This window comes from Chenopodium album, chromosome 3 (assembly GCF_948465745.1).
Source record: "Chenopodium album chromosome 3, dcCheAlbu1.1, whole genome shotgun sequence".
Lineage (NCBI taxonomy): Eukaryota > Viridiplantae > Streptophyta > Magnoliopsida > Caryophyllales > Amaranthaceae > Chenopodium > Chenopodium album.
This window is the reverse complement of record NC_137836.1, coordinates 77,565,305-77,579,816: the sequence shown is the minus strand read 5'-3', so window position 1 is coordinate 77,579,816 and position 14,512 is coordinate 77,565,305. Positions and strand designations below refer to the sequence as shown.

At 33.3% G+C, this 14,512-nt stretch overlaps 1 protein-coding gene across 1 annotated transcript; it reads left to right on the top strand.

Moving 5' to 3' along the window:
* Nucleotides 1-4,286: 4,286 nt before the first annotated feature.
* On the top strand, nucleotides 4,287-13,877 carry LOC145624296 (uncharacterized). The gene is made up of 5 exons (XM_081677294.1): nucleotides 4,287-5,540; nucleotides 8,553-9,013; nucleotides 11,524-12,142; nucleotides 12,215-12,675; nucleotides 13,007-13,877. The coding sequence occupies exons 1-5, from the start codon at nucleotides 4,508-4,510 to the stop codon at nucleotides 13,616-13,618; spliced, it is 3,186 nt and encodes a 1,061-aa protein (XP_081533420.1). The 5' UTR covers nucleotides 4,287-4,507; the 3' UTR covers nucleotides 13,619-13,877.
* The last annotated feature ends 635 nt before the right edge of the window (nucleotides 13,878-14,512 follow it).

Sequence of the window (14,512 nt, the reverse complement as noted above, 5' to 3'; positions counted from 1 at the left end):
CCTACAATTGCGCAATTTGTTCGCACTTGATTTCCCCCAATTCCCCTAAAATTCGCTCCAATCTCCAAATAATTTAGCTATAATTCGAATTTTTAAACCCTAGAAATTTTATCAGTGATAATTTTGCAAACTTTGTCTTCAATGGACCTCAGAATTCAAATGGGAAGACGATGATGAAATGAGGGAGACGACGAGATCAGTCTTCTTTGATTAGACACAGTTGGTTGAGGGAAGTAAATAAGGGCAAATTAGGAAGTCTAGGTTTTTTTTTAATAAAAAAGGTTTTAAGTGTTAACCATGGTTAAATAATCAGTTTATATTATAATTAAGGTTACCAATGACTTAGTCATTCTAATTAAGGTTCACCAATGATAATTAAATTTAAGATTGTTCACCACTTGTAATTTTAATAAATTTGAGTTCACCAGTGAGAATTTCCCTAAATTATTAATCACATAAATTTTAATAATAAAGGAATTATATAATTAGAAACAATAATAAGTATTACGATATAATTAGAGTATTACGATATAATTAGAGTATATTTAGGAAATATATTTTATCTAGGAAATATTTTGCTAGGATATTTATTTTCCATAGTTATCATGTTTCCTTAGTTTAGTTTGATACGACTAAGGAAACTCTCTGCCTTGTACTATATATATTCCTTTGCCATGTGCTAATGAAAATCAAGCTAAAGTTCAAGTCTTTACATGGTATCAAGAGCAGGTTAAATCTTGGGACCGTTCATAAAAAAATTTCCCCCCTACCGGTGGGTTAAAAATTAAACCCACCGGTGGGATGATTTTTTAGCAAAAATTACCAATTTTTTTTTTTTAGTTTATTCCGCTGTGCAAGTTAGTGTTGGAGCAAAGTTTGAGTTGATGACTTGATGTATACATTACATCATGCGTGGCTTTTCTAAGCATTGAGATCAAAATAAAGTTGTTGGTGTGTCTTTGACTCTCAAAGAAAAAAAAAAAAAAAAAAAAGGGTCACCTAATGAAAATCAAGCTAATGAAAATCAAGCTAAAGTTCAAGTCTTTACAGTAAGGGTTTAGGTTTAACGGTGGGTGGAGGGGTGGCTGGTGGGTTAGTCTTTTTTTTTTTTTTTTTTTTTTTTTTCTAGTTTTTTAATTTTTTCTAATTCTATTATTTTTCAACCAATTAAAAAACAACATGTGTCATCTTAACCTATTAAAAAACGGTTATTAACAGGTTAGAGACTTATAAAAGAAGACCCCCTATAAAGGTGGGATTATTAAATAATAGTTCAAAGGTGAGATTATTAGAATCAATTTTTTCAAAATTTAAAATGAGAACATTAAAAAAATCCCACATTGCAACCAAAGGGTACGTATTTGAGCTTTTTTTTTATGTCCCACATGTGGTCATTCAACATTCATCATCTTTAAATATTCTTTGCTGGAATTATAGTAATGGAATAATGGGTCAACATCATTCTTTATGTTTTTATTTGTAATAATGTACTTTAATAACCGTCAAACTAAAGATCTATGGAGTATAGTATAGTTTACACTTTTTTTTTTCTTTCTTTTTTTTTTCCTTTTTTTTTTAAAGGGAAAGTATAGTTTACACCTAGCACTGTCAAAACGGTTTGACAGTTCGGTTTCGGTTCGGTATTTAATCGGGTCGGTTTGGAATCGGTTTAATTGTCTCACGGGTCGGTTTTGGTTCGGTTTAAATAGTTATCGGTTCGATTCGGTTTCGGTTTATTCTTAAGCGGTTTTAATTCGGTTCGGGTTGTAAACAGTCTGGGTAGTAAATGGTTCGGTGAAGACGGGTTGCGGTTTGTTAACGGTGCGGTGTAAACGGTTTTTATCCCGGTTCAAACAGTTTCGGGTTGGAAACGGTTTCGGGTTAGAAACAGTTCGGTTCTTTTTTGGTTCAGTTTATAACTGGTTCGGTTCTTTTTCGGTTCAGTTTTTAACTAGTTCGGTTCTTTTTCGGTTCAGTTTATAACTGGTTCGGTTCTTCGATTGTTTAACCACTTTAACGTCATTCATATCGGTTCCATTTCAAGTTTACTAAATTATAGTTGAATCTGAATTAAAACATAGCCTAATAGTATATTCATGTCACTAGCACACTCCCATCTTTATTTCATTATTACTCATAGAATCAATGTAATCATATGCTTAATAGTCTCTATGAATTAATTTTATTTATTACGCCTTCAGCCAAGCCTTGGTACTTAATATTACAAGCTTTTTGTTCATTTGGTTTCATCACCTCAAATGTATACATGACTAGAGGCAGTAGTGTTGCTAATAGTTTGGGGCAGGGCCTGAGCCTGCTTGTTTTGCTCTTGTTTGTGAACACTGATTATCCTAATGACCTTAATGAATGATTTGCCTTGCTATTTTTAAAAAAATATTCTAAGATTTCTAATATTTAATCCATTTAATTATATCCCGGTCAAAAAAAAAAAAAAAAAAAAAATCCATTTAATTATATAAAAAAGTTTGTAAACGGTTCGATTTAGAAGCGGTTCGGTTTTTAACCAGTTCGGTTTACAATCAGTTCGGTTTTTAAATGGTTCAGTGCAAACGGGTAGCAGTTTGCTAACGGTTCGGTGTAAGCGGTTTTTTTTCTAGTTTAAACGGTTTCGGGTTGGAACCGGTTTCGGGTTAGATACGGTTCGGTTCTTTTTCGGTTCGGTTTTCTTTCAGTTCGGTTTATATTCGGTTCGGTTTGTTAACGGGTTCGGTTCTTATACGGTTTAACATTATTCGGGTCGATTCGGTTTCGGGTTTACTAAAATACGGTTCGGGTCGGTTTTCGGTTTAAAAAAAACGATTTTTAATCGGTTCGGTTCTCATTTGGGTCGGTCGGTTTCGGGCAGTTAAACGGTTTCGGTTTGAAATTTGACAGCACTATTTACACCTTAAATAATCGTGAATGTTCCCTTTAGTTTTACATTTAGCCACAATTAATACTTTATAATGAAAGATTTTTATTAAATACATCTCAAAATCTTAATTAGGTTGTGACTTGCTTGATATATAACTGATAACATGTGTAACACTCCCACATATCATGAGCTCAGAGTTGTTACTTTGTCCTAGCTCTTGCACAATGTAAAGCAAGGAATATTAGGTCGTTATTGGATCAATCTAACTGACTTTTATTTTACTATTTTATTATACCTCAATCATATGATTAAATTCCAAATTTTGTTTTTCCTATTTCCAGATATGACATAAGTAAATGTATGACACATAACATGGAAAAAAAAAGTACAAGTAAATATCAATATATAACAGGTGTGCCAAGTCAATTGAGAAATATGAGCATTGGAAAATAAGTTGGCACACCAAAAAAATAATTTAGGCACACCATTATGGAGCACATACATTTTTCTAATCTCTGATACCCCTACATAAAGGTTCACCAATATCAATATACTACGTATAATAGGTGTGCCAAGTCAATTTCCGTGACGTGGACTTTATAATTGAAGTTCATAAAATTTTCATCAAGGTAGGTTAGGCATCACCTAGTGAAAAGCATTTTTTTTTAAAAGTGCAAATTAAAAAGAGAGGAAATTGTACCATATATGTTTATTAAAATTGTAATGTAAAAAACTAATATTTATTTATGAAAGGATGCAATATGTAATGAACTAATGAAAAAAAGACTTTACAGCAGTTATCCTTGAAATGACTACCACTATACCCAATTTTGATTGACAGGTTTTTAATTTATTTTTTGTTGATCAATCTTAATATTAAAAAAATAGCGCGAGCTAGCCAAACCTAAAATGTGATGTTATGTTGAATATATTGTAAATCCTAATTTTAACATAATAACTTAGTTAGTTATATTGACTAGTATCTTAATAATTTCATTAAAAAAAAATCAACTTCTTATGACCTTTATTAAAACACTATGACTTTATTTCAACATAATATTAACCTTTTGTTTTAGCATAGTAACTTTTATTTATTAATATAACGACCATAGTGTCTTTAATATATATATATATATATATATATATATATATATATATATATATATATATATATATATATATATATATATATATATATATATATATATATATATATATATATATATATATATATATATATATATATACTCCGTATTAGTGGTCGACAATAAAGTGACGTGAACTAGATCTATTTAAGACTTTGTAATTGTTTAGTTGCTTAGAGTTTTCCTTTTGATTTCAGCGAATTTTAAAATTGATTCTCATCACCTACCTTTGTAACTCTTTAAATGCCCCAAAAAAAACAAAAATCTTAATCATTACGATCCCTTGAAAAACCAAATCTTAGCTTACTCATTATGTAAGAAAATGAGGAAGTAAGGTATCCAGCTAGGAGAATAAATAAAGATGTGAAGGTGAAACCAATTTAATAAGGAAGTCAATTAAAACTGACATTGTATTTTGAGTTGTTCTTACAAAATATTTTTCGAACAAAAAAAAAAGAAAAAAAATAAATAAAAAAACAAAAACAAAATGGGAGACACGGGAAACTTAGGAAACAGGGAGGTGATGGATGATAAGCTGTACAAAGCTGCCACATTTGGCAACCTGGTAAGGTTCGTGGAGGAAGCACGAAACAATGAAATAGAAAGTGGCAGAAGTGAAGAGTATTTTCTGAGTCAAACCAAATGGAAATCAAATATCCTTCACTTAGCAATCCGAAATGGGCAAAATAAATTCATAGAAAAAGTTTTAAAGGGTCGGGAGTTATTGCCAAGAGCAGTAACTGATCAGCTGATTCAGCAGCAGGACCGTGCGGGAGAAACCCCTCTTCATGAAGCGGCAAGGGAGGGATACATCGAGTTTTTCAAGTTGCTCTTTGAATACCAACCGGAGGCTACGGTGTTGACGCCGGTGGGTATTGCCTTGAGTATGCAGAACAGACTCGGCAACACACCCTTGCACCTTGCGCTTATCTATCGCCGGGATGAGACAGCTACATTCTTGGTGAAGCACTATCCTGACCTCGCTCACAGTGTAAAGAACAATGACGGAAAAACCACTCTTCATGTTGCTGTAGAGGTGGGCAACACTGAGTTGTTCAAGTCGCTCTTTGACTACCAAGAAGGGCAGCAGGAGGCTACGGTGATCACGCCAGTGGGTATCAACGCCGGCTTGAGTATGCAGAATAAGGATGGAAACACACCCTTGCACATTGCGCTTATCAAAGGCAAGGATGCGATAGCTTCATTGTTGGCCAAGCACTGTCCAGACCTCACTCGCGCTAGGAAAAACAATGACGGAAACACCCCTCTTCATGTTGCCGCAGAGGTGGGAAACACCGAGTGTTTCAAGTCGCTCCTTGATTATGATCACAAGCAGGCAAAGGTCACAAATGGAGACGGCAACACGCCGTTACATGTTGCATTTGTGAAATCCAAGCATGACACTGCAACATTGTTGTTCGAACGATGTCCTGACCAAGTTCCTGACCTAGTTCGTGTAACCAACAATATGAAGGAGACGCCTCTTCATCTTGCAATCGAACAATACCGACAAATCATTAGTAAGTAGTTTTTTGAATCTTTTACCAAAATGACTAATTTTATAAAATTATTAACCAAAATGGCTAATTATAAATTTTAATTCCCAAACTAGATTAACATCGAATGATATTATCTATTTCTTATATTCCCTTTGAACCGGTTTGGCTCATATTATGAATATTTTTAATTTTTTTTTTTGTTTTATATGAAACAAATGGCTTTTTTTTTTCCTTCTAAATTTTGGAATTTTGTTTTTCTATGGGAAATTCTAATGCCATAGTTTATAATTCCCTTTAATTTGAACAATAACATTCAACATAATATATTTGCAACAATTAATTCTCAATTCATAAAAAATTTACACAAAATAAACAATCATTCAAAAAAATTGATCCAAACTTCCAATCGACAAATTAAAAAAAAAAAAAAACACACATAAAAATAGAAATATATTATGGTCTAAAGGCCCAAAGTTTCTAATGCACTTACAGGGAGAAAAGGTGTATTAGAATAAGATAAAAGCTTAAAATTTAGAAAGCAAGTAGGAACAATCAAGTCTTGATTATAAATAACTAGAGTTATACCACTGTTGACCATAAAATCATTTCATTTGCTCCAAAAAAGATGAACAATACTTTATTTTCCTTATCGTGGTATAATTTGCGATATTCTTGATAGAACATTACTGCTTGAAATTTCAAATTTTGTGATTGATATGATCTAGAAGAAAAATTAGGTCCTTTTTTTTTTATCGAAATTAGAGTTCTGCCACTGTTTGCATACTCTGTAATTTTGTATATTGCTTAATTTTTTCAACTTAAAAAATCTATTTGAAAATCAAGAAAAACCAAAAAAAAATAATAAAGTGAACCAAACAAGTTCAAAGAAAAATAAGAAATAGATTAAATTACTTCCAAGTAAATAAATTTTGTTATTTTGGGAATTAAAGATTACAATTAGCCGTTATGGTAAATACTTTTATCAAACTAGCCGTTTTGCTAAAAGATCCTATTTATTTATTTATTTTCTTTTAGAACCATTAGCAGGTACTCCCAGTGACTGACTTTTTAAAATCGGCTATTTTTGTTAAGTGCCTTATTTTCAAATTTAGAAACTTTACTCATATTATATATTACTCCTCTTTCTTTCTTTTAACCCCATCATTATTTTATAACATTATACTTAGTGGTTCCCATTAATAATTCTCTCTCACAACAAATTAGAGAATAGTTTTTCAACAGCTATAATAAATAGTAACAAATTAATATATTTGATTGATTAAAGGACTTTTTGTACAAGTCAATTCTCGTGAAAAACCACTTTATTAAAAAAAATGTAATGTTGTTAGAAACTACCTTTTAAACAATAAATGTTGTAAGAAACTATCTAATAATGTTATAAAAAGATATCATTTGTCTAATTATTGCATTGAATAAGAGACGTTTCATGACCCATTTTCAATCATTTTCTCTCCTTTCTCCATAGCGCTCTTATAACCCCCTAATTCCCCTTTTCTTCATTATTAAATTAAGCACATGGTAGCAACTTACAACATTTAATTTTTATAAGGTTTTTCTGACAACATTTTTAGGTAGTTTTTCACTAAATTTGATGTATAAAAGGTAGTTTTTTTTAAAAAAAAAAAAAATTTTAAAAAAAACTTGATTTTTTTTTTTTTTTTTTTTTTTTTGGCAATAGAATAGATTAATAAAATAACTATTATCAACCCACCTACAGATTTGTGCAAATCTCAAATTTACACTAAAGCACACAATTTTATTTATTTTTTTAACACTAATTGGTAATCATTATTATTAGTTTCACAATACAACAATTAATAGCTTTACATAGCGTGGTAAATCAATAATTTAGATCGACAATCCCTGAGATCAATGGTTCCTCAAATTTTTAAAACCTACTTTGGTCATTATTATGTATCCATTTTATCGCCAATATGTATTTGCCTCAACCTCCATAGATGATACTTGATGTTCGGTAAAAAAAATAGGAGATTTTGATAAAAACCACCTTCTATTATGTCCATTTTAGCAATTACTACCTTCTATTTTTATTTTGGAAATTACCACCATCTTGTTGCCTCCCAACTACCATATGACGTAAATCTGAGTCCATTCTTTCCCTTCCCTCCCTATTTCCCTCCCATTTCGTATTCTTAACTTGATTCTCATCCCCCCTTTCACTTTTTTTCCCCAAAAAAAATCATAAACACTTCAATTCACTCCTCCAAATCAAAATTGACGAACAATTATTTGTGGTTTGGGAGAAAAAAAGTGAAAGGGGAGATGAGAATCCAAATAGGAATAAGAAATGGGAGGGAATTAGGCAGGGAAGGTATAGGGTGGGCCCAAGATGATGTTATGTAGTAGTTGGGAGGCAAGAAGGTGGTAACTTTTGATTTTTTGAAAAGAGAAGGTCGTAATTTTCAAAAAAAAAAAAAAAAAAAAAAAAAAATAGAAGGTGGTAATTGCTAAAATGGACATAATAGAAGGTTGGTAATTGTCAAAATTTCCAAAAAAAAATATAGAGTTAATAATTCAATATAGAAGAACATGATGAAATAAAATTGAGGAGTGCTTAAAATTGAAGGGTTTTAGGTTTGGAATTATTATGGTAACTACAATTTTACAATAGTCATTGAAAGTTCATCCCTCAATCACAAATTCACTTGGTAAACTTATATCACCTTATTCTTGATTATCATTATATTAATTATGAGTATTATGATATGATGCGGAGGGAGGACTAAGCTACTTTTCTACATTTAATTTGTAATTAAACAAAACCAAAAATTTAATAAACTTTTCAGTTTGAAGTTCAACGTACTTGGCTATTTCATAAGGTAATGCGCAATTCGTTTCATGTTAATCAAACAACCAAGTACTATGTATGCTTCAATTTGTAGAAAGAGTCCATGAACTTCTTTTGATGGGTTATCTAAGATTTATAATAGATGATCTAGAATATGTAGATTATTATCTGATCTGTATAATTTAATGTTGTTGAATCATTAGATTTACCAATCAACGAGAGACAAGCTCTAGGTTCAACATACTTTGACATGATAAAATTAATGATGGAGAAAGAGAGTTGTGTAGCATGTTGGGAAGATGCAGAAGGAAGGACTCCTCTATATAGGGCAGCAACAATCACCTCAACTTACAGTCTACAAATCATTAGAGTCATAATTAATCAGTGTCCGAAATTAGTGGAGGTGCGTGATAATTCAAGCAAGACCATCTTGCACCATTTGAAAACTATACCGAGCTACAAACAAGCCAAAGACTTGCTTGGTGTTCCAGAATTATTTGGCCTAATAAATCATCAAGACCAACAAGGAAACACGCCATTACATTTGGCTACAATGAATTTGAACCATAACTTGGTGCGAGCTCTGTTATATTTCTCAGCGGAACAAAGCATTGAAAACAATGATGGAATCCCCGCTGGAGCTTTGATTCAAGAACAATTTGAGGTAGGTATTGAACTGATGTCATTGGTTTTTTTTATGTGAACGTTTTTCTATCGTTTTATTTCGGTTTTACATTATTAGCAGTAATTTTTTGTCATTTTTTTGAATTTCTTTGGCAATAACCAACAACTGGTTTTTTTTTTTTTTTTGAATGTTTACTACCTATTATTTATTTAAACATTAAAATTCACCCACCAGATTGCCCAATACATAATGTCATGGTAGTTGATTCAACACAATTCAAGCTCACACAAACATAGCCAAATCATTAAATATGTATTAATTTTAATTTGTTGCTCTACTTTAAGGGTTTACATCCTCCGTTTTTAAATACTTGCTCCATTTCTCCATGTGCGGAGTTTTAGGGATATTGGCGGAAGTAATAAAATATGAAGGTAGTGGGGTTGGTGGAAGAATAAAAAATTGTAAAAAGCAAAAGTAGTGGAGAAATTGAAGGAGAGAAAATATGAAATTAATAAATTATGATATTTGTTGAGTCCAATAAGTGAGAGAAATAAGTTAAATATTGTAAAAGCTTACCAAATAAGGAAATGGAGCAAGTTTTTAAAAACGGCCGAAAAAGGAAAGTGGAGCAAGTATTTAAAAACGGCGGGAGTATATGATAGCCAAATTTGGGAATTTTTTCAAATTGATATAATCGGTTGAAATTCGAGTCGGGTTTGTAGCAGGTTGGGTTAAATTCTGGTCGGGTTAGAAACAGGTTGAATTCGGGTCGGGTTAGGAACAGGTCGGGTTGAATTCGGGTTTTGACGGGTTGGGGTGAATTTCGGTTCAGGTTGGGTTCGGTTCAGGTCAATAATTTACGGGTTACATTCGGGTCGGGTCGTCTCTAGGTCGGTTAATGTTCGGGTTCGGGTCTCAAATACTCAGGGTCAATTTGGGTCTAGGGTTGGTTTCAAGTCGGGTTAGGTCGGGTTTGGGTCATCATTTTTTTCGGGTTCAGATGGGTCGGTTAATAGGTCGGGTTAGGGTCGGTATTTCGGGTCGGGTCAGCTTTTGACAGCTCTAAATAGGGTGAAATGGTTAATTACTTAGTTTAGGGCTTCTTTCATTCCTAAGTAATAGGTACTAATGATTTTTTTTTTTAACGATTTTACTTTATTTTTCCAACTATTTTTTAAAGTGAATTTATTTTGGTGACCCGACACAAACTTGACCCGAATAGGCCCGACCCGAATTGACCCGACCCGAAAATTGATCGTAAAAATTGACATGACCCGAACTGACCCGACCCAAACAGACACGACCCGAACTTGACCCGAAGTGCGAACCCGTAGTTGATCCGAAACCCAAATCGACCCAACCCGACCCGAACATTTGCTGACCTAAACTTGACCCGACCCGAATGACCCGTTTTCCAGGTCCACCCTAACCCAAGACCTTAACCTCATTCATCTTAACCCACGACCCTAACCTTCCTAGCCCACGACCCTAACAAGCCATTGCAATTACCTAGCCACCGCCCACCGCAATTAACTAGCCACTACAATAATTACTAGGGGTGAACATGGTCTGGTTTGGTGCGGTTTGGTGCGGTTTGAGTCCAAACCAAACCAAACCACAAAATACGGTTTGGTCAATTTTCCAAACCAAACCAAACCGTAATAATGCGGTTTGGTGCGGTTTGGTTTGCGGTTTATGATGAGATGACATTTTTTTCCTAAAACTTGTCAAATAATACTTAATAAATTTTTTTTAAAAATTAAATGATTAGCCCAAAGGGATTAAATTACATTACAAAGGAAATTAAATTACATTACAAAGTTATAATACCTATTGAATTTGAAGTATTGAGAATGAGTATAGAGTATACTGACCGTATAGTTTTCTTTTGATTTTTCATGTTTTTTTTTTATTATTATTATTATTTTTTTTATAACATATAATAATTATTTTAATTTATGTAAAAATTAAATAAATATTAAAATACGGTTTACGGTTTGGTTTATATTTTTGAAAAACCAAACCAAACCACAAACCGTATTTACAAAAAAATCGAAACCAAACCATATTGTTACAAACCGTAAATCAAACCAAACCACTATACAATGCGGTTTGGTCTGGTGTGGTTACGGTCCAGACCAAACTGTGTACAGCCCTAATAATTACCGGCCAACCTCACCTAATAATTACAGCCTGCGGCTATGGTGGTGAAGATAGAGGAAATCCAGCAGGAGATGCGACCATGGTATGAGGAGATGCTACCGCAGCTTCGATGGGAGCTTGAGCTATGGCGGAGACCACGAGGAGAGAGAAGAAAACGAGTATTTAACCTCAAAATTCGAGCAAAACTTCACCGATTAAGTGTTCGGGTGCAAGGGGAGAGGGGATTTTTGTAGATGAAAGAGACTGCCCGCACGAAGTCATTGGATGCGGACGTCCACACCCAATAGTTTGTGAAACAATTATTGGAGGCTATGAAAATTGCATAACATGCATTACATAAAATATATTTTAAATATTGATGACGTGTATTCAATGTAATGTTGTAGGTGATCATGGAGAAAAAACCTATGTCAATGGAGGTATGTGAAGCTACAGAAAGGGCAGATGTAACCTTTTTAAAAGAAAGATTACATCAATTTGGAATGATTTTACTATTCCCGCGAGATTCCAACAGGAGGAACATCCTTCATAAATTATTGCAGTTAAATACCGGAATGACTATGCTACACACTGATTTTTTTGATTTCATCAAACAAGTTGTTGAAAGCTTTCCAGAACTAATCTGTCAAGTAGACCTTAATGGAGACACTCCGCTTCATATCCTTTTGCAAAATTCTCCTAACACTATGATTCCTTCTGCTTTAAAGTCATGCACTTATGAAGTGTTGCCATTGTCAAAATTATCCCTTGTGGAGGAATTATTAGAGCTATTTTGTTGGTATTTTAATAGAGCTCAGGAAGAAGCTAGTGTGAAAGGAGGTCGGTATGACCCGCCATGGTTGGTGCAAAATGCGGCAGGAAATACACCCATTCATGAAGCACTCAGAGTAAATCATGGCAAGGAAGTGGTGAAAAAACTATTAAAGCTGGATGTTGCAGTTACTGCTAATTTGACAAACAATCTGAATGAAACACCTCTTCATCTCGTAGGTGGACGTCCTGAGGGTAAGTCACTAAAGCTCTGTCCTGTCATGTGAAAACAAATCATGTGATAACTTAATTATTCTGCTTGATTAGCTGCGGAACCACTGGACAAAGACGACATTAAAACATTGAAGGAAGCAAATGCGGATGCGGCTTGCACATATGACAAGAATGGGCTAACACCTCTCTTAAGGGCGGCTCAGAATTATAATTTGTTTATAATTTCAACATTTCTTAAGCTATCCCCTGAAGCAACATTTATGGCCGATGAGAAATATGGCAAGACACTCTTGCACCTGTTAATAAATCATCCTTCATACTCTACTCGGACCCTTCTTAAAGTACATCCAGTATTAAAATATGTACTTGTCTATGATGATTATGAGGGAAACACGCCATTGCATTTGGCAATTCAAGGTGGACGCTTTGACCATGCAATTAATTTTCTTGATGGTATGAAGCCTAAAGAGATGAAGGATCTTCTAGAAAAGAAGAATGATGCCGGTACAGCTCCTAGCGATTTAATAAGTTCTGCATCAGAGATTCCTATAGAAGTAAGTTATTATCAATGCATTCTTTACTCCAACCGTATATATATTAAGCTGCGTGCCATAAATCTATTAGGGACTTATATTTTGGTGAAAAAGGGACTTGTATACATACTCCGTAAATATTAGGGGTGAATTTCCAATGAGAACATTTTCATATGAGAATGTGAGAACCACATAAAGTACATGGTACATACACTACATAGATATGATTTAAAATATGGAGTACATGACAAAATTATACTCTATAATAGTCCTTATATAATATAAGAATGTGATACTTTTTTCACTTGCTTTTTTCTATAGGATTAACTCGGTTTACTTACTTTCGATGCAGTTGGAAGAAATTTTGAATAGACATCGTGTATTATTAGGTTATCGAAGTGTGTATGGAATTGCTGCTTCTAATGTGGATGAATATGTGAACACAATTGGTGTAATAGCAGCACTTTTGATGACAATAACGTTTACAGCAGCATTCACAGTTCCAGGTGGAGCCGTCCAAGACAGTGCAAATGAAAAATCAAAAGGGACTCCAATTCTTGTAAATGACGTAGCATTTCAAGTTTTTATGTTCTTTGACATATTGACAATGTGCCTATCAGCAATGGTCTTATTTTGTCTACTTTGGATCCTGGCTGCCAGTAACAAGCGCAAGTCAGTGATGTTATTGGATTCCAGCATCTTATTGCTATTGATATCATTCTACACAACGCTGTTGACCTTCATGGCAGGGGTGTACGCTACAACCATTTATGTTAAACCCTGGATTGCTATCTACACTTTGGTAATATGCGCTTTACTTATGATATTCATGCGGAAAGATATCATTGTCAACTATGTTGGACAAGCTGGACCAAAGTTGTCTTTTTATTGGAAAAGGTTGTGTTTTTATTGGCTTGGGCTTATCAAGTGCAAGTCAACAAAAACCCCTGAAGAAGAAGAGTAATAATGAGGGGCGGTTTGATATAGTTAAAATTTGGCATGATATAGAAAAAAGGTCTGTTCTTGTGAAAGACGCTGCATCATTAAAAGGCCTAGCTAAGTTCAGCTACTCAAGCTAGCGATTGACAAGAAAGGTGGAATTTTATTAGCTAGGATTATAAGTGTGGTGGCTTTTTTATGAGTGAGATTTTATTTTTATCTAAATGTTTGATTTTGTGTAGTGAAATTGGTTGAAATTGATATTGTAGTTATATACTTATATGTGTGGGAACTTTATTAATTTGCTGATTTGTTTGTTATAATATCATCTTTATTTTGTTTGTTCATAAAGTTTACTTCACCTTTACACGGCGGCACGGCAGCAGTATTATTGTTTTATAAAGATCATTCTCCACTGTTATTTGATACAAGTACTAATAGCTGAACATTATATTGCCTCTTTGTTGTTTCTAACCAAGAAAAAAAATAAATTATATTGCCTCTTTGTTTTTAGGTATTTAAAAAAAAAAAAAAAGTTATGTAACAATTACTACTTGTTATGTATGTAGTAGCATTGTTAAAAGATTGAAGAAAACGGCTTAGCTTTGTATTGTGAACACAAACAATATATATACTCCTTCCGTCCCCCTTTGATAGTCTCTTATGGGCATTTTTCATGGAAAAATAAACACAAATAAGAATAATAAAAGTACATTGAAAAAGTAAATTGGCATTGGGCCGGGTATGCAAAAAAGTAGAGAGAGAAAGTTATAAAAGTACATGGGAAAACAAAATTTACATTGGAAACTTAAATTTGCACAACTATTGTTGCAAATTGGAGGGAATTTTAGTAAAAATTTAACATTAATGGTTGTTGGAAAGAACAAATAGTGTAAACATTTTGGGACTAAAATAAGGG

Excerpts from the sequence above, each read along its gene's own strand:
- LOC145624296 (XM_081677294.1), top strand. The coding sequence starts at position 4,508 with ATGGGAGACACGGGAAACTTAGGAAACAGGGAGGTGATGGATGATAAG. Across the intron at positions 5,541-8,552 it reads ACAATACCGACAAATCATTA|ATTTACCAATCAACGAGAGA; the intron begins GTAAGTAGTTTT and ends TTGAATCATTAG. Across the intron at positions 12,143-12,214 it reads CGTAGGTGGACGTCCTGAGG|CTGCGGAACCACTGGACAAA; the intron begins GTAAGTCACTAA and ends CTGCTTGATTAG.